The sequence below is a fragment of the Erpetoichthys calabaricus genome, chromosome 4 (genome assembly GCF_900747795.2).
Source record: "Erpetoichthys calabaricus chromosome 4, fErpCal1.3, whole genome shotgun sequence".
In the NCBI taxonomy this organism is placed as follows: Eukaryota; Metazoa; Chordata; class Cladistia; order Polypteriformes; family Polypteridae; genus Erpetoichthys; species Erpetoichthys calabaricus.
The window spans coordinates 110,484,665-110,506,687 of record NC_041397.2 but is presented as its reverse complement, the minus strand read 5'-3'; the positions used below and the strand labels follow the sequence as shown (position 1 = coordinate 110,506,687).

The 22,023-nt window shown below is 35.5% G+C and overlaps 2 protein-coding genes across 2 annotated transcripts in view; one reads left to right on the top strand and one right to left on the bottom strand.

Annotated features, from left to right (window-relative positions):
- tpt1 (tumor protein, translationally-controlled 1) overlaps nucleotides 1-22,023 on the top strand; it is a 1,004,241-nt gene that overhangs the window by 154,984 nt on the left and 827,234 nt on the right. The gene's annotated exons all lie outside the window — the stretch shown is intronic.
- gtf2f2a (general transcription factor IIF, polypeptide 2a) overlaps nucleotides 1-22,023 on the bottom strand; it is a 170,248-nt gene that overhangs the window by 127,384 nt on the left and 20,841 nt on the right. The window contains exon 4 of the mRNA XM_051926920.1: nucleotides 20,964-21,108. Within this exon, the coding sequence (XP_051782880.1) occupies nucleotides 20,964-21,108 (145 nt within the window). The remainder of the gene's footprint in view (nucleotides 1-20,963; nucleotides 21,109-22,023) is intronic.

Sequence of the window (22,023 nt, the reverse complement as noted above, 5' to 3'; positions counted from 1 at the left end):
TTTTTCACTGCTACACCGCTAAACACAGATTTGTTGCACTAGGGCTCTTTTTCACTGCTACACCACCAAATAGTGGGCGGTAGCATAGGTATGCCGCACGGTGAAAATGGACAGAGAGCCGAAAAAAAGCAGTTACGTCTGTCGCCTGGAGATGCTTTAGTTTTAAAAGGTCAGATGTGTAAATACTGTTTCTATACTACTGGATAATACTGCAAGCCAAGTTGTACTTGTTTTACTTGTTTTCAATACAGTGTAATGTACCTGGGTACTGTGTAATAGTGTGACGACATTTTGACTTTAATCTTGACGCTTATGACGAGAATAAAGTCGACATGTTACTTTATTCTCGTAATTTGTCATTAAAGTAGAACATCGTAAACTAAACTTCATCATAAAATGAATATTTAATTTACTAGATTTTCTCAAACCCCGTCATAAGTTATATAGCACATTAAATGCTTTGTGTTAAGTGATTCGTTCAGAGATGGGCGCAACTCTGAATGGATGGCATAATTAAACATGTATAACGAAGATATTTTTAAAGTTCTGAACACTCCGTGGGCTAAGTTTATAACTAGTTTTAATTTCACAAAGACATTTATCGTGTGGTGATTGGTTATGTGGTGAAAGAAAAAGGAAGGATAGGAACTGGGGTTTTGGTAGCCTACGTCAGATAGAGACAGCATGCATACAATAAAGATAGCCCGCTCAGAAGAACATGCATTGAATTCTGTGTTCATGTCTCCGACCAGCAGATCACAAACCCAACATTTACACAATATTTAAGTTAAACCTGTGCGATAGCTATTCATACATCCAGTTTTTTGGAGCCTCGTCACACCTGCCATAAAGTTCTCTACACTGAACATACACCTGGGGACCCCTTACTGCGAGGGAGCAGCACTACCGCCTCACTACCGTGCATGTGTAACACCTGCTTTAATGCATTTCATCATGAAAATGATATCAAGTATTTATCTTAGCATTCTAAATTTTCAGAAAGCAGGAATATCATGAAGTGAATGGATTCTGTATGGTGATCGCTGTCTTCTCTTAGTGCGGAGGAAGTCAGTTTAAGAAACGTAGTGATTAACCACTGGGTCGGGGAACGTAACACAAAGCATTTAATGTGCTGCATTAATTTATGACGGGGTAAATTAAGTAATTGATTAAACATTGATTTTAGGAAGAAGTTTAGTTTACGACATTCTACTTTAATTATGAAGTAAACTATGAGAATAAAGTGGAAATGTCGACTTTAATCTCGACATAAACGGCAAGAATAAAGTGGAAATGTTGACTTTGTTCTCGACATATAGTTTGTTTTTTTCTTCCCAGTATAGCTTAGCTTGAAGCAAGGTCCATATTAATGCAGTTTGCCTAAATGATGGTTCAGTTGGTAAAGATGTCATCACCAAGTTGCACTTGTATTTTATTTTAATTTGGTGAATACTGTGTAATGCACCTGGGCTTGAAGTCTTGAAGTAATAGTGCAACTATCAGTAATAATACTATTATTTATTTTATTGTTATTATTTATTAGTTTAAATATTATGCAGTTTAATGATGATAAAGTTGTTTAAAAAGTCACTTTAACATGTCAGTGGACAGAGATCGTGAACATTAACAGAAAGTGTAGTTGGTTTACAAAAAATATTTACTATTTATTCCTTTTCTAAGACATATTCGGTGCAAGCACTTCTGGATATTTTACTAAGTCTAAATACCTCTTTGTAGGGTTGAAAATATGTTGTCAAAATTATAGTTTGTTTTTGCAAAATTTGTTCAATAAAAAGGTTCTATATTTTGACTGCATCTGTCATGCAATGTGATACCTTCTCCATTAGTGCCACCCCCTTGAAAACTATCACTTTATGGGGCAATGCAAAACTGTATTAATACTTGTGTGCACATTAAAATGTTTTTTTTTTGTACAATGTACAATACTCTTGACAGTGGAATAGGTTATTCTTAGCCAGTAATTGCAGTGGAAAATGTGGTTAACATCCACTCATGCATGGGGAAAAAATACCGTCGAATACCGTGAAACCGGGATAATTTAGAAAAATACCGTGATATAGATTTTTGGTCATACCGCCCACCTCTAATCAAAACAATAAAAATTATCAACAAACAAAATCACCAAGACAAATAATACTGTAATACAAATAATACTGTACAGGTGTATCCAAGTATTGCAACAACATAAAACTTTACCAACAAAACAGCAATAACATATACAAAACAAAGGCAATAAAAACCATGAGAAATATAAATGATTTGCAAAATAAATTAATGATCATAGCTCTGCCCTGAAACTGGTATATACTCTTTGTATTGCTTCCTCTGCAATTTGCTCAGCAAGACTAATGCATTGTCCTACTGGACAAACAGTCTTGTGACAAAAACTCAACCAAAAGGGCCTCTGTTCTGAAAAAAAGGCTTTCGGGAGCCATGAATCAAAAATTGAATCAACATTTTTGTTAAGTCTGGTGTGGGGAATAATTTTTGAAGGGGATAATTCCAGAATGGTTGTGCAGCCCTGTCAAAGAGGCAGGTCTGTAAAATAAAAATAAATAAATAAAAAAACTAATTCCTGTTTTATTAAACCTACTATGAACAATTATTTGACATAGACCAACTACATTCTTTACAATTAGTCTAATTTAGGCTCTGATGTACTTTCAAATTATAAAATGCCAGAAAGGTATCATAAAACACATTCTCTAGTCCTACATATTCCTGGATGCCCCACATTTGAAAAATTGAACCATAATACAAAATGTTTAGTGAGCTGACTCAGGCACAAATTGTGGCCTAGCTTTAAGTCCATAAGGAGGAGAGAATTCCCCCCATGCCCTTCTTACCACTAATTTAGATGGCAGCTATAAATTTCTTAGTGATGATGAGACACTGACAAGAAAAAGTTTGTGAAGCCTTTGAAAATAACTAAATCTATATACATCTAAAATTCTTTTCGCGTTTGAAACGGAAATTACGTATGACCATGCAATATGGAAATTACGTATGAAACGGAAATTACGTATAACCACAGAACATATTATAATACAGGAACTAATCACTTCGTTTGTGGACGCCATTTTTATATCGTCTTTACGAATTGTTATTATTTGTGTGAGAGTTATTTTACTGATATTGAAAACAAGTAAACACAAACACGCCGATCTATCCCATAGAAGTGTGCCCCGCGTTGCCCTCTCCCTCCTGTCTGGACTACAGTGCTGAGCCGTCCGCCGCCAGGCGCGTTCTGACAGAGAAGTTTTATTATTCGTCCATGTGACTGTCGCGGAAACTACCACATTGTAACTTTTTTTTAGTTAGCAGTACTTGATAGTAGAAGAGATGAGGAAAACAGCTTTGGGTCTTTCTACTTTTTAACTGCGCCAAGCTGTAAACAATGTGAAGACGAGACCGCCTTCAGCGGCGAGGGGTCGTGAGAACAAAGTGGACGCTGGGAGGCACGGAATGTCAGGCTGCAAAGCTCTCGACCCGGCGGAGCAGTTTTGGGCAGCATCCTCTCTTCTCACACTTTGTGACACTTCAAGTGCCCTGTCGGCTCCTGGGAGAGTGAAAATCTTTACGAATGAGTGTAATCCGCATCATCGAAGCAGGACTCTGTTTGTAAATTGCCCTGCACAACTACTTACTGTCCCTTAAGGTGAGTTCGGGTCACTAAAACCCCGCAACATTCAAGGTTGCTTTTGTGATATATTATTTTAACAAGTAAATCACAGGCACATAGTGCAAGGTTGTTAGGCAGAAATTTGGATGATCACATACAAAATGTAATTTTTATACCACAGCGGTCGTGTAGCGCCTTTCACAAGGGATCTGCTACCGAGAAATGATCCAAATACATTTCAGCTGCTGTTGTGAATTTCCCCTTGGGATTAATAAAGTATCTATCTATCTATCTATCTAGTACTACTTACCTGTTGTGTTATAGCGCTTTTAAAATGTACAGTAGTTTACCCGAAACCACTCCAGTAGTGCTCAGTGTATCTTTACTTCATAAATGTTAATATTTTACTGTTTAATAACTTATAGACTACATTTTATTTTTTTCCCCTTGCACTCAGTGAGCGAAGCCACTGGGTAATCAGCTAGTGTATATATAAACTTATAATAAAATATGGCTTGATCTTCATCTAAGCTATAATAATGAGCAAACACAATTTGTTTTAACTAATAACACACAAATTATTGTACTGTTCTTGTACAGAAAAAGTATTAAAGCTGAAAGTCTGCACTTCAACTGCATCTGAGTTGTTTCATTTAAATTTAAATTGTGGTAATGTACTGAACCAAAATTAGAAAAAAGTGGTCTCTGTCCAAATATTTATGGACCTAACTGTACATATTGAATATATCATTCAAACATTCACAATAAATATTGGAAGAAGTATGCGAACCCCTAGCCTGATGACTTCAACAAAAGCTTACTGATGTCATGAAATAGTAAACCTGGAGTCAAATCAATGAAATAAGATTGGAGGTTTGGCTGACAGACACTTTTACTTATAAAAAATGACTCAACAAATATGGAGTTTGGAATTTAGAAGAAGCATCTGCTGAAGTGAAGCATTCCTTGCAAAAAAAGTATCAGAATATCAAAAGAGTTATGGTCAAGAATTTAGCCTGATTTGGATTGAGCAGGAGAGGTTTACAAAGTCATTTCAAAAGGTTTAGATTTTCATTAGTTCTGTTAGACAAATTGTATGTAAATGGAGATGATATACAGTATTAATGTGGATACTCTCCCTAGAACCGGGTGGCAGCCAACTTGACTCAAAAGACACAATGCAGAATGATCACCAAGGTAAATAAGGAACACTACAGTAAAGGTTTGAAGGAATAATTGGAACAGATAAACATCTGTATTCACGATTCTACCATATGGAAAACATTTAACAGGCATGGTGTCCACAGAAGGAGAGGAAGAATACACAGCAGTGCATATGGAATAAAAAGGGTACTATATACCAACCTGAAAACACCATCCCAATGATAAAGTACAGTGGAGGGAACATCAAAAATTGGGGCTGCACTGTTGACTCGGGAACTGGACAGCTTGCCATCATTATAGGGAATATGAACTCTCAAGTTTATCAAGGTATCCTACAGGATAATGTCATGGAGGTTGTCTGTTCACTGTAGCTCAGTACAAGTTGAGTGATACACCCAAACAATAAGGTACAGAAATGTCTATAAAAGGAAAATCTGCCCTTTGAAGTTGAGAGAGCTGGGTTTAAACAATCCTGTAAGAAAGAATGGTCTAAAATTCCTTCTCAATGTTGTGCAGGTTTGATCTGCAGCTACTTAGAAGTGCTTGTATGGGGTTTTTGCTATCAAAGACGATTGGACTAGGTATCAAGTTATCTTTTGCCACAGCACACTGTTAATGTTTGACGGGTTTGTTAAAAAAAGGCATGAAAGAGAATTGTTTTTGCATTTTAAGCTTAGGCATATTCTGTTTGTCTACATTTGTGACTTGGATGAAGATCAGATCACACTATATATGCACTTCATGCAGAAAATTATGGGTTTACATACATTTTCTTCTAATTGTATTTTTTATTGTTATCAATATGCGGACAAGATGATCTGCTGTGGCGACCCCTAATGGGAGCAGCCGAAAGAAGAAGATTGTTATTTGGAATCAGTACTTTTGAACTAGAAAAGAGGTCGATCTCAGCCTTAGTGCTTTTATAGCATGTTCTACATGATGTCATAAAATTGGTGTAGCTGTGGTGTTGTTGTTCCATGCTGCAGTGGCCTGGGGAAGCAACTTGACCTCAAAAGAAACACAATGCCTGAAAAAAATCATCAGGAAAGCCTTCTTCATCACAGGCAGAACCTTGGATGCCATAATGAAAAAAACCCTCCAGGAGGTGCTCTCTTAGAGCACTATTAGCGACAGGCTCATTCCACTATGGTGTGCTAAGAAGCACCTGTGGGAATCTTTTCTGCCCAATATTATGAGGCAATTCAATGCTTCTTGTCATACTATTTTAAGTTCATTTCAAAATATCTGCACAATACACATTTATTTATTTATCGATTAATTTATTGGCTGTATTATTCATCCTGTGAGTTTGTATACTTGCTTTTTTGTGTTTCTGAATCTCACCATGGGATTAATAGTCTTGTAAAACTTAACTTATTTGTATGGAATGTTATTTGATTTTAATAAAATCCAAAAAAAAGTTTATCTAATTTAATCAAACCTAAGTACAACACCCATTCAACCTGGCATTCATTCAGCCAGTTGTATTTCTTTTTAGGTAGTGTTGGATTTTTTCTTTTTAGGTAGTGCTGGATCTGCTTAATGGATTATGGAGTCTTTTATAGCATGTATATTAAATACAGTTTATCTATAATAATCACCAGCTAATTCTGATTACTACAAACAAAAAATAACTAATTAACCTTTGCATTTTAGAAAGCTCAAGTGCATAAGATATATGCATAACAAAGGGTAAAGACTTGCACAAAGAGATAAAGAGAAATGATTCAGTGTCAGGTAATCTGAGCCCATAACCCAGAGGTCGATGGATCAAAACCATTATCTGCTAGTAATTTTGTGAATTTCCCCCTGGGATTAATAAAGTATCTATCTATCTATATCTATCTAATCACCATTTCTCAAAATTGAAACAATTTTATTTTTACTGTAAAATAAAAAGTATAATCTATGTGTCTGGCTTGTAAGTCTTCAATGTCAATGTCAAAACACAAATACAGTATATCATTAATTTGAACGGAGAGCACTAACACAATGTTTTACAAGCCAATAATACTCCTAATAAATGTTTACTTTTGCAGTTCACAGTCCATTTTTAAAGAAAGTTCAAGCAACATGCTTGCTTAGTAGAAACACTATAGCTCCAAACAAGTGGAGCTTCAACGTATCTGACTGGGAACAATTATAAAAGGATAGATAATAGCAGAATTAATCTATTATTAAACTCATCTCTGAGATTGCTGTTTCTAGGACAAGGCAGCTAAATCAGTCCCGACAGCATCTGACAGAAGGCAGGACGGTTGCCAGTTCATTACATGGCACATTTACTCAAATAACATTTGTTGAGCTAACATGAATGCAACTGTCAAGTGGACAGGGAGAATTCAGTCTGGATATGACCATTTTTTGGACATTTACTACTATTACAACAATCAATCGATCTTTATTTTCTAAACTGAATTTCATTATGAAAGCACATTACATTTTAACACAACTGAATTTTCACAAACATTTTTGGAATTGGTATAGGCAGGCAGTATGACTTATTTACATAACTTTGCAGTATCAACTAATTTTGAGTTATCTTCAAAAGGCACTAGTGAATTCCTTCATCTTTGCTCTATACTGTATGCAGCATCACCATTTAAACTAACATGTAACACTGGTAGAAATGGAATAGTAAGACCGTGTGCACTACGCTCTAGCCACCTCGTGTCTCTGCCACTCACATTGTTAAGGTTGGGGGGGGGGGGGGTGTTCGGGGTTGGGGGGTAGGCGTTGGTCGTCTTGAAGGGTTTGTGGGCTGAATGCACACTGAGGAAATGTGGCCTGATCAGCTGCTGTCTTTCTGCTGCCAAGCTGCGGGTCTATCATTTAAAAGCCTGTACGGCAGCTGTCCTTTATCTCACTGCCGCGTGATGTTAAAAGTGTCTCTCACGGGACATCAAATTGTCTTCCGAGAAGATCACGTATTGTCTCCTTCCAATATTTCTTTTATAACAGAGAGATGTCTTTCACCCATAAGCACATTTGTTCAGTCTTTTAACTTAGCCTGATGGTCAGACTTTGTTTAGGATTTTCTTGTAGTATTTTTTTTTTTTTCGTATTTATTAGGGGGCTTCGCTCACCAACCCCCCGGCCTGCACTATGCACCAGCCACTTTGTGTTTCTGTTGCTCGCGTATGTGGATTTCACTTTTGCGATCTTTGCTATCAGTTTTTTGAGACATTCGAATTTTAGTACTTTCATAATCTCTAACCTGCTCTGCATGTGTATCATGCAAATGTTTTTGAACCTCTTTACGATGTTCTACTTTGTCTTCTACTCTTTGTCTTTTATTTCCGACCCCACTTGGAGCTGAGAGCGCAGGAACTGTGTCAAACTGCGTCTCTACCGCTCGCATATACTGTATGGATTTCACTTTCACCAAACACCAAATCTTTTAATTCTCACAGAAACACCTGTTCATTTGTAAACAACATTAGTTTTGCCTGATGGCAACACGAATTAGACGATCTACAAGTCTCCGACTTAAAGTTTAAAGCCGAACAATATCTAAATACTTTTGTCATATCACCTATGTCCATATATTCAATCTCTTTTCGCTGTTCCGTTATTTCACCAAGTAATAATTTCCGTTTGTTAGCGCTAATGCGATCTTTACTATCACTTTTTTGAGACTTTCGAATTTTAGTATTTTCATTAATGATATCCTACTTTGTCTTCTACTCTTTGTCTTTTCTTCTTCTACTGTTTGTCTTTTATTTCCGCTCCTGCTTGGACCTGTTAGGTTTTCACTTTATCTCTTGGCACAAAGTATCGTCTCGTGGGACTTGAAATTATCTCTCTGAAAATGTCTTGTCTTGTCCCTCTGAAAAAGTCTCGTCCCAAGATTTTTTTTTATATAATAGAGAGATTATTCTGGTTTATTGTGTTTCCTGCATTGATCTTGGGCATTTTATGTGGATATAATTTGAATCCAATGTTGTATATTCCCTGTTGTATATTTTGAATTTTGAAGTGCTTTAGGTATGGTCAGGTAGCATGCAATGGTACAGCACGTTGCCACACCAACCACACAATGGTAGAGCTCAGGATCCCAGTTGGCAACCCCCTAGTCCAACTCTCTGGAAATGACCATCTATCTGCCGCAGCCAGGTGGTACATGGGCATCCCCTTGTCCTGGTCCAGCCACTTGGGTCCTCAACAATAAAGATCCTGTGAACTGGATCACCCTCAGGGAATCATGTCATATGACCGTAGTGCTGTAACTGACGCTCCCTCACAATCCCATAAGCAGACACTCAATCGACACAAAATCAAACCAGCAGTATCCAAGGATTCTTCGAAGAGATAAAGTATCAAAGGAGCCTAGTCTTCGTCTCATGGTACTGGATAGTGTCCATGCCTCACAAACATTTAGCAAAACAGGAAGCACCAGGACTATAAAGAATTGGGACCTTCAACCTTCTGCAAAAATACTGGGAGCACCATACACCCCTTTCCAGTGACCTCATGACTCCCCACTCTCTCCCGATCTGTCTACTGACTTCATGGGAAAGTTGCAAACAAATAAAATGAATTATTATCATATTTTTAAAACTTTTTTCTACATTAGGGGCAACTAGATCTAGAGAAGGATTTCCTATAGGCATGAACACTCTATCCCATTCCTACCTGCATACCTATTCCAATCCCAAACAAGTACAACAGATTTCCCCTGCTTACCACCAATGTAATTACTCTCATTATGCTATGGCAATCCTCAAAATAATAAAGTGAAGCTCTTTACATGTTCATTATATTTTAAAGCAATTTTTGCTTTCCCACGAGATTAAATATTAAATTTGAATTATTTCTGAAATAATCGAACTGTCAAGTTGCAAAGAATTAAGCCAAAAGTCGATTTACTTTCAGAGTATCTCTAATTGCTTATCTGCAACAAGTGATTAATCAATACAATCACGCTTTTGCTGTAAAAAAAAACTATTACTAATTTCTAGCACATGATGGACAGAGTTGCTTAAGATGCCACACAGCAAGTGGCAAAACATTTTGATATATATGAAAAACAGATAACTAACAGAAAAAATATTATTATTACTGATATTTCTGGAAGGATATGTAATAAGCTAAATTGACCAAATACCAAAAACCTGCAAACAAAGACCAAAACCTGCAACACTATGTTATAATAATGTAAATAACACACATGAAATACTCAGAACTGTAAAAATATGCATGTAACATTACTACTACCACCAAAAAAAAACACCCAAAAAATAAGCCACCATCCTCCTGATGTCTTATGTGTAGAATTTCCAAATTCTAAGCATTAATTAATTAATCATCAAAACGGCATGACTTGAAAGGAGTCAAGGCACTATTTTAAGTCTTGGCTCATTTTGAACCTTTCATGATCACAGAGTAAAATCAAATTTAAGCTAGCAACAAAAAAGTCTTGATCTACAGCAAAATTAATCTTACTAACATGTTTCACACTGTCGCATTTTGATAAAACTCCTCCTCATTAAAATTTCAACAGCAACTCTAGTTGCTAAGCAACTACTTACTCAATATACCACCGGGAGAGAAACATCACTTTCTGCCCAGAATTTCAGGTCTACATACTTTAGCTACAGCTAAATATTGATTTCATCAAACTAAAATCAGAATTTCTAGCAGTCCTCTAGGTCAGATGAGTCACCATTGATAGCAATCAAAGTACAGTATAACTGGCATGTCTAAACTTTCTATTTTATATAATGTGGTTATTGTAATAAAGTATACTTTAAAATCTGAGTACTGAAATATACCATATCTTAAATTTAGTTAAATTCTTTACCAGCTCATTTAGTGTTTGTTAAAAACACAGCTCAAAAACTTGACAATGTTTTTCATATCTTATGATGTTTCCAGAGTAAGAACGGAGATAATGAGAATGGAATTTTAAGCATCTACATTATTATTCTTAATACACTGTTCTATGCTTATAATTGAAAAAATAATAATTATATTAAAATATGAAATATCAAGTGTGTATACACAAACTCATTCATGCAGAAACAGACAAATTCTATCAATGCATAAATCAATCACATTACAATTTAAAAGGAAGAAAAACTGAATTTGGACTTGGAATACAAATCGAGACAATCAAACAGAGCATGTAGCAAATACTGCAGGTGCCAAACAGAAAGGTGATGATAAAGTATTAATCCCCTCTTTATCTTTGCAAAACCATTCTATTAACTTGAAGTGATGCATGCTTATAAGCAGTGTTCAGTAACATAAGACTATTTACTATGCTACCAGAAGCATTGTAAACAGGCTTGGTTTCCACATTCATTGAACACATTCACTGATGCCAAGTTTCTTAAAAATCTTATTGAAAAGCAAAATACAGACACTAGCATACATATAAGTGAACTATAATGTATATTATAATTTCTACATATGTATTATGTTTCTGTAGGTCTCACAATCTGAAGGACAAGAGATTAACAACAAAATTAACAAAAATTCTTCGTACTTTTCATTTTCAAAAAATATTTTGAACCAAACAAGCAGTTTCTTTGTTGAAATTTATGCGTTAATATTTCTTTTCAATCACAGAAAGTTATGAATTAAATTGACATAATATAAATTTAAAATGTATTAAGTTTCTTGAACATGTTAGTTAATTCAATTCCTATAAACAGTACAACATACAAAGCAATTATATTAATTTATCAATCCATTCATTCAAAAACCAGCATGTACAATTATGTTATCTGTCAATGTCATAAACACTAAAAAATCTACAATAAAACATTTTGAAAATGGATTTATTTGCAGTGACAAAGTGTAGAAGTTCCTTTTTATTTTGGGCTTTCAGATGACTAGCTTTCATAGTACCTAAATCTGACACAATTATTGGTACACAAAAAAATGATGACTCAATCCTAACAGTTTTTGAGACATCCATTATAAATGCAAATCCAAACAACACTGACTAATAACACAGACCACTAATTAATTACTACTTCCTTTTCAGAGTGATAACTAAAATTTCTGGAGGCCAGCCTCTTTATATGATTTTCCACAAACTACTTCCTGGAACTTTCATTCTCCACCGATTGATATTCAAATACATGCTCAACAATCATCTCTCTCTATCTGGCTTTCTAAACTGACACTCTCCCCTGATATTTGCTGCCAATCATTTTTTCCCCCTTGTAACATATCTTGGTTCTTTTAATACTGTCAATTTCAGTACATTACTCTTCAGATTTACTTTAAATACTATGCTGTTAAGTACTATCCTATGTATTACAGTATACTGCATTTTTTAATTCACACTGTAACATAAATTACATTACAAAATATGTTGAAAATCAGGCAGATAACTGGAGGAGTGACTGAGAAATTTATGAAATCAGGCAAGCCAAAGAGAAAGGTGTGAGATATTTCATATTTTGCGGCACATTTAAAACATGGCTAATGGAATAGTAAGTCAAAATTTCGAAAAGGCAAATGCCAAATTGACACATGCATATTTATGGAAAGCTATGGAAGGTAATAAATTTCCAAAAACAAATTTATGGCATGGGTTGAAGAATAAATATAAAATATAACAGATAAGCTAAGCATTTAAAAGTAAGGTAAATACACCCACTGAAAATGAAGGAATGTACTGGTTAGTGCTATTAGTAAATGAATAGTAGGAGGAAAAATATAAACACTGACAATTACAGGAAGTGTAAGAGTTTTGTTATATATGGATGACATTCCAATCCTGAGGAGACACAGAAGAGGAATAGTAAGAACAGTAAAGAACTCAAAGACTTATGTTACGCAACAGAGTCAATGCAGCTTTTTGATACATGCAGCTGAGGACTAGGAGGTAAGTACAATGGTAAATTAATAAAAAGAATCAGAAATTGAAGGAACATAATAATGCAATGGTATGAAAAACCATTATAAGGAATTGAGTGTTGCTATCGTGTCATATATACCTGTAGTGTTTGTAAGGTCCACAAAAATAAACAGCTAATTGAAATGTGTGTTTACCTCCTATGGGAATCAAAATGTGAAAGAATTCCAAGGAGTGTAATAATAAGAGGAAAATGTTGTAGTGTATGTGTAATGATCCTTGATCTATCAAGTTGAGCAAAACAAGGGCTGTAGACCTTGCGTGGCCTATAAATAAATAACAATCAATATGTAGCTGTGGTCTCATAGCTTAATTTAATGGACTTAGATCCATGTGTAAGCACATATTTACACAAGTATGACTTCCAGGTAAACTTCTATGGCCTTTATTTTAGATAATTTTTATAGATCAGGAATTTAAAAAAACAATACAAATATATTGGAGGGTCAAACGCACATAAGGTGCTATCAGAACAAATTGTAAAAGAAGGTTAGTTGACAGCTCAATATGCCCAAGAAGACATCATCAATAAAATAAATCAGTAAATGCATATATTTTGGTGATGTCAAGTTCCCTGGAAAGTACAGAGATCAAATTAAAATGGGGCTTAACTCTAGGTACACAAAATTTAGCCTCAGTTGGGTTGAATTTCTACAGGATTAATGCTTACTTCTTCCAGCTTGTGACAGTACCACAATAGACTACTGATTGGTACTATATAAAATAAAGATTGTGTTAAACCATTGACCATCATATGAACACCGTAATTCTTAAAATAATGTTTCACACCATCTTAAAGATATAATGGTAAACCCCAAGAGAATGTTCAAAACAAGGCTATTTCTATCACAATGATCAACAGAGTGGTTTTAGGGCTCTTTTACATCCTTTGACTATCCAATATTTTTCTTTCATTTTAGCATGTTAATTTTAAACAGAATAAGGCCATATTGGTTGGTTGGGAGCATGTACTGATACAGAGCATTCCCACCACATGACAAACCACCTCAGTATCCCGCTAAATGTTATTGTTTATTTTATTTTTCAGATGCAAGTATATTTATATGGCTTTATTTACCGTATATACTCGCGGATAATTTCTCCCAGGGATAAGTCGGGAGTTGATTTTAACGTATAATTTCTGGTATTTTATAATGTCGGTCGTATAAGTCGAATGCAGGAAACTCATGCTATTCGTCCAAAAGATTATGATATGCTAACGCCCACCTGAGAGAGTAACCACGAAGCACACTGCCATTTTTATCTATGTGGGTGTGGCAATGCGCGTGCTCCTAACCTCTCTCTCTTTACTGTGACCACACAGTAATATCCGAACTATTCCGAAGCAACGTTTGCACCGATTTGTGTTTTTTGTATCTCACGCCCTCATATACCTTTATCATAAGAGTATCCCTTATCTATGATGGAGCGTTCGATCAGAAGAAAATACGAAGCTGGTTTTAAATTAAACATCATTGAAGTAGCGAAAGAAATTGGTAACTGCACTGCTACAACAAACTTCAATGTGCCTGAGAAACTAATGCGAGATTGGAGGAGGCAAGAAGATGTATAAAACAAAAAAAAAAAAAAAATTAAGCGTTGCATTTTTCAACGGGCGCATAAGTCAGGGTCTGATTTTATGATTGATTTTTCGGGTTTCAAGACTCGACTTATACGTGAGTATATACAGTATATATGATTGTTCTAAACATGTATAGGCACCAGTAACACCCTTTGGATAATATAAGGCTTTGGGTAAAACTAAATATACATTCACCTACATGAACAAAGTGTCACACATGCGCGATTCGGAGGCAGCCAACAAGCCCAAAGGTAAGGCAAACATTGCGTGCTAAGGGGTTGTTGAACGGTACTAATGCTTCTCTCTCTTTTTTTCTCAGCCGGAAGGAAGAAAAATAAACTGCCCTTACCTGTTCCAGCACCCAAAATGGCCTCGGCTACACTTCCTTTCCCGTCCCCGTTTTGATGATGTCACTTCCTTTGTTCCCTTCGAAGACGTCACTTCTTTTATTTCAATTTCCTGTCCCCATTTTGTGTGTATAAATAATCCCCGCATTTCTGTAGCGGGTGTCAAATGTTTGTTTTGAACCTTTTAAAACATTTTTCTTTGACCTTGTCCACGGACATTATACAGGGCATTTCCCCAACTCTTTGAAACGATTTGGAGCGTTTCAAAGAAAGTGGAAGAAAACATTTATAAACAAATAAGGTATAGGCAGTGAAATATTATTAAAATGAAAACCTTACAGTCTCCTTAAAGCGACTAAAATAAGGGGAACACAGGAAACTGTACTTGATGGCATGGATGGGACATATTTATCTGTTTTTTCACAGTCCAGAAATTACTGAACTGGACAATAAACTAATTTTCTTCCATCAATTCCTTTCACCTAAGTGAAATAAATAGTCACAGTAAGCAGCATCCTTGTGCACACTATTCATCCTCAGATTCCCAATGAGATTTCCCCTCCTGAAAACCCAAAATCTTCATTTATCTTTCTGCTTTTTGCAACTGTGATATACTAAGGTTTAAATGGCAATTTGCTAATATACAGCAAGTCTGCATGTAAACCATTGTATGTGTGTGTTAAAATGCAACCTGGGTTGTGCTGGAAATGTTTGTTTACCTAAGGACAGCGTTTCTATAAGTTTACTCTTGTTGTTTAAACTTATAAGTGTAAAAGCGTTACAAAAACATTAACTTACTGTTGTGTACCCATTAAAACAGGCTTGGTTTTTTTAATACAAACTGTGGTGGAAACACCTATTGATTTATTGGAGTGTGAGCAAATATGCCAAAACTTCATGCTAGATCACTCAGGTATAGTTTAGCCAATGAATCAAAATGAGAGAAACAAGGAAAAAAATTACACATAACAACTAGTTTTCAGGAGCGACAGCATGACACCAAAGTTCAAATAAGAACAGTTAGAATTATTAAGCCAGTAAATACATCAGAACACACTGGAGAATAAGAAAGCCTCATGTGTCATGGCACATTGCCTCCCACATGTGAAAATAATGTTTAGCCTTTTCAGTGACTCCCGACTGACACTGGGTAATTTCCATATTAACTTTTTGGCTACCTCATAATGGTCCTTTTCCTTGTGTACAGCGGAGAAAGGTTTACATGAATTTTGGCATACATTTAGAATGAGATTGCTACTACATATACAATTATAATTTAACAAAGGAGTTTGCGGTCGAGAAATGCAAAATTCAGGAGTGCATTTGACGCACATTACTATTTAGTATTATGGAGAAATTATCTACTGACTAACTTACAGTATAGCATCCACCTTAGTAAAAACCCCATCTGCCAGGCTGCCATCCATTTAGTCTGATAAAGACTAGTGAATTGGACATTAATGAATACAAGACAACAACTGCATAACTGGTATAAATGTAATTATAAATCATTATGTGGAAATTCATCCCTCTATTGATTTTAACTTTTTAATTTTTGCCAGAAGCACATTTATTTTCAATGCTATACAGTACAGTTTAAAGATGTTTCTAAAACCTTTGCAGAATATGAGCAATCCTGTCATGCACATTTATATGTCATACCAGCAAATACAATTGATTGCATTGCTCAAAGGAGGATTCCATAAGGGAATAATATAATATTGGTGCAGGGATTTAAAAAAAAAAAAAAAAAAAAAAACTTTCTTTGAAAGTTTTAAAATTAAAATTTTAGTAGACAATCAAACTATCAACACTGCTAAAATCATTGACATGAAATCCTGTAGTCTTAGACAAGCAGATTGAAGTCTTATGTTTTCAGTTTGAATCAGATTTTTTGTACTCAATGAGTAAGAAGACTTTAAATGAATGGACAATTTTCCCAACCATTACTTTACCCTTAGACCCTAACAAGCATAGCACTGCTCACATCACACATTACACAGACATTAGCCACACAAATATTCTACTCAAATGCTGTGACACCACCTGTAACTGTGACCACTGCAAGCCTCGCATTGACAGACAAAAAAAAAAAAAAAAACTGCAACAATACACAAGACGTAATAATTAGCAAGTTTGAATAAAATAGTTAAAAATACCTGGAAGCTTTTAACACAGAATTTTAAACCGTCAAAGAGAACTCTTAACCACAATAGTATCACAATAAACAAACAGCTCTTTACAAACCACATGAAACATGTTTATTGAACTGAATATTTATAATAGTCTGGAGTTCAAGAGAGCATCTATAGTTACAAGCTGCTATGAATCTCTATCAATCTTTGTATGTACAAGTAAGCAATTACACAGTTTCTACAAGAATTCTAGGCATTTTTTCCTATCGAACAGAGCAAAGACCTGTGACAGGAAAGGATATATTACAATTGTCTGATGTCCAACTCTGTAAAATATGCAGGAGCCTTACATTCCACTGTACACTTCCAATAAAAAAAGTAGGTAAACACAAGACAATCACTATCTATTTAACAGATACAAAATACAAGTTACATTTTGTCATTCGAAGGAGAATGACAAATTTCACAAGAAAAGTATACTTTAGATTTTAAATAAGTTATATCATGTTCAATATCTAGTTGTACATCAACACGGCATATTTGTTACACTTGGATGATCACTTTATAGTACTGATGAGTGAACCCTGCTGAGTTCACTTTGCTTTGGTGAAATCACAGAAATGTTTGCAAAATGCATTGAAAGAGTAATTTAACTAGTTTTGAGTGGAATATAATGGTGCAATGGTATTTTAGTCGTCCCTGAGGGCTAAGGAAGCAAATGCCAAGTGTTCCTGACTAATTACTGTGTCCAAAAATGTGAGCTGAGGTGTAGGGCAGCAGTGCTAACTGCTGTGCCACAAACAACAAAAGACATTATTGCTTGATTTATAATAAATACACCCAGGTGTAAATGAAAACAAGTTAGATTAAGATTTGCTGGTTCTCATTTGCATTTTATTGCTAATAAGCAGAAATTAAAAACAATTAAGAGTGGGGAACCTTAACAAGTGAGGCAGTTAAAATGAAGAATAAAAATTTTGCTTGAGAAATAACTGCTTCTACAGCAGTACTTGTCTTTTCATTCGGATAATGGGTTGGAACAAAAACATGCCGCCACTATTGTTCTCCAGGATCATCTTTGTAGAGCCCTGTTCTATAACAATAAACAAAATCACCAAAATGAAATTTCAAAGTGATTAAGCTCTGGTGTTTTAAAAGTGTAACTTACTGGAAGATATTATTTCATTATCAATTACATAACAGAAAGGTAATTATTTTATAGTATACCAGTAACGGCGTACGGCACGATAACGTGCAGTGAATACACTTGACTTGAGCATTCCTAGTTTTCATACTCTTTCTCCGTCTCTGTTTAGCATTCGTTTGCTCAGAGGTTGATGCGCTTGCTGCTTCCTGAGCTGCTCTTCTTTTCTCCACCCTGGTGGCCCGCTGCTTCTCTTCTTTCGTTGGCATCTTTTCGTATTAAAATTGATTAAGTTAGTTTTTGTGTTGCAATTACTTAGTACGTTTTCTTTAATTTTTAAGTGCCAATCTGCCTCAAGAATTATTAGCGAAGGTGGTGGGGAATGAGAACGGCGCCCATACGCATGCGCCGCACGGCCGCCCTGCTGCGCGGTGCCGAGAGTTCATACAACAATAAAATAAAATAAAAATAAAAAGAGTACTACAAATCATCACCCTGAAAGCGGATAGTAGACATCACGTAGTATATGTGTACCAAATTTCAAGTCAATAGGTGAAACGGTTTGCGAGCTACAGGCGATTTAAAATCCTGGACAGACAAACGAACAGCCACGGTAGCGTATTATATAAGAAGACTAGCAAAATACCCAGGCTTTGCAGCGGCAAAGTACTGCTTTAAAATTTTTATTAGGAAGAAAAGTAAACCTTTTTAAACTGAGGGAAAATATACAAATAATTATTTAAGGATCACTTTGTATACCACGTTGTCAGTTCGGCCCTCAAGGTTGTAAAATGACCAAGCTGTGCACGGAGCTTACTCTTGAGCATGCAACATATAGTTGGCCATGTGAAAAGCAATCTTGTCTCAAATCAATACCAACCTTTTGTAGGGTCTGTCCCTGAGACTTATTGTCATTGCGAAGCAGAGCTTTACTGAAAATTGGAGGCGTTTGAATTGAAATGGGTTTCATCGATAACTTCGCATCCAGCTTTTGAGAGTTTAAACATTCATAAACATCAAAGTGTCCACTACTCAAATCGTCACCTGTGAATCTAAGATGTTTAAGAGGCATTGGCCGCTGTCCAGAGGTGTAAAATATTTGGCCATTTTGGTACACTTGAAAGCGACAACCGAACAATTCAGCGGCAGCTATCAACTCACATGCAGAACCATAGGTGAAGGGCTTAAGCATTTCACTCTTATAGTGCTCCTGTGTAGTATAATTATCCCCTGTACCGTCATCAGTCCACACCTTGAACCTGTCCCAGTCATTCAATAAATAAGACACAATGTTCCTCCGGATATCAAGAGTGAGCCTGATATGGCCGTGCAATATGTAACACAGAGAATGGAAAAGGCAGTCACCATCTCCGGGCATTGAAACCACTCGGTAAGTGACAGTTCTTTGATCGATGGTGATCACCTCGATAGACATGTTAATGGAGGTACGGTTGGAACGATAAAGGAAATGGGTACCTGAACAATGTAAACGAAGTCTAAAATACCTACACAATAACTATAATCGTAATAAACAAACAATAAAACAGCGGAGAAGCGGTGGATTAAATAAAAAGGCTGCAGTTATCAGCAGGGAGACGTGAATACCATGGCGAAGCAAGGAAGGGAATGAAGAGACCGGAGCGACGGACGGTCTTATATAGGCAGGCAGCCAACTACGTGGGAGGCATGGGGGACCCAACACCGCCTCACACGGCGACCGAGCTGTAGGCTATGGATGTATATATGTACGTAAGTAGGATTCAGTTAGCGTTGGGAACCCGCGTACCAAATTTCTTGAAGATGGGCCCATAAGTAACAAAGACCGTTGGAAAGTTCAACATGGCGGCCGACAGTGGCGTCATACCACCGAAATAAATACGTACATCGGTTTCGGTTAGCGCAGGGAAGCTGCCAACCAAATTTCGTGAAGATGGGGCCATAAATAAGAAAGTTTAACATGGTGGATGTTGTCGACCGTTATGACCATTACGCATAGAATTTCGAAATGAAACCTGCTTAACTTTTGTAAGTAAGCTGTAAGGAATGAGTCTGCCTTCTACCTACACGAGAAGTTGGAGAATTAGTGATGAGTGAGTCAGTGAGTGAGGGCTTTGCCTTTTATTAGTATAAATAAGACAATAAATCTAAGTATTACTGAGACCTGTCTCCTTTGTATTTTGAGAAACCTTTTCAATGCTGCAAAACATTTGTGTCTGCTGTCAACATTTTTAAAAATACACTTTGACCTGACAGCTACATATGTGGAACCACATTATTTACTAAAAGTGACATATAATGGGATTCCATCCATAACATTACATATATTATGGAAATAAAGTAATAACAATATATTGACAATATTTCTAGATATGAGCAGATTAAGTTTTTTCCCCACCATTACTTTTTAAATGATCTAGTGATGTCCTTCTATGTGATCCTTGTAACCTATTTATGTTACTTTAGTTATTTATGTGTCTCAATCACTCTCGAAAAGTTATGGAAAAGAATAACTTAATTCAAAGCTAAATATCTGTAATTACTCTAAGAAAACCTTCATCTGGAGAAACTGAAAAGATGTAAAGAGTATCTAAAAATTAAATTTTAGTAAAAAATGATAAAGGAGCTTAAAAACAGGATAGAGTTTATAGTTCAGTTTGCTGTCTGAAAATTACCAGCAGAAAAATACAGTATATTTCATCACTGATGTAATAGATTGTGCTCCACATGAACCTGCACTCGTGAGTTACTTTTTTCACCCCATGTAAACATGTACTTAAAATAAAATAATTTATTTCCTACTGGGAGATTTAGAATGTAATAATCAAAAGACATATTTGCAACTAATAATAAAGATGTAAACAAAGTGAATCTAGTTTGCAGATGTGGATAATTAAGGATAATAATGAATCTTACATGGTTTACAACTTTTAGATGGTGATACAGATTATTTGTCAGAGAATATTTCCTTCTTTCCATATCATAAAGCAATGCTTGCTAATAAAATGAACCACAGAAACCAGAAGATATTTAATCACATTTTTCATTTGCTTCATTATAAGCAGATCTCAGACTTACCCGAGGAGCTTTCAGTGAAAACCGCCAACGTTTGTCCGCCCACACTCTGCATCGTGAAGGGATGATCTCGTGGGGCTTTGACTGAAGCTGGTTTGTCTCCAATTTCCTGAATATCTGTCAACTCTTCATTAAGTGTGAAAGATACCTGAAAGTCAAAGGGCAGCAACTATTAAACAGTAATATTAACAGGATAATATTAATATTAATAGTAAAAATGTAATAATATCCATACTTACAATGTTTACATGATTTAGGAACACATAAGAATTGAGCTATGTGTTTTTTATTATGTAAAAACATTACTCAAATTATATATTTCAGTTGTAAAACTAGATTAGCAAGAGGAATAATAAATGAAATATATAATAAATTGTTAATTGAAGCAATACAAGTATTCTGAATTTACATAATACAGGAAGAATCCCTGGCTTGTTGCATTAGCTAATATTAAAGCAATAATAATATACTATATAGCAAGCTCAACAGGTGCATGAACAGTTAATAGACAAAATGTGAAAGAATGTGGGTGTAACACAAATAAGATTACTAAGTTTAGAGTAATGTTTTAAATGAAATTGAAAGAAGATAGTTTAGCTATATATTGTAAGTAACAATTATCAATTAGCAGAGCAGACAGCCAGGTAAACAGCACAAAAAGTTGAAAAGATATCAGACCAACTTTAGTGTCAGACCCACTACTGTGCTCATTAGTAAATAATGGATAACCTGAAAAAGCATGATGAAGATTTTATATTATATAAATATACAGGTATACACATACACACAAATAACATAAATAAATAAATAAAATTAATCACATGTAACATACCAAACTTTTTTTCTAATTTCTACACTGACTCCAAAAAAGATAAACTGAGAAATAATAGCCTTCTTCAATGTTCTCATTGCATCTGGAGCCACAACAAGTCAGTCCTACACTGCTGCTTCAGGGATTGCCTAATGTAATCTTTCACAGCGCAATGATCTATATTTTATTTACTTACTGCTAGCTTGTGGCTGTTTGTTGTATTTTATTTCTGGCATTTGTTCTGTCCACATT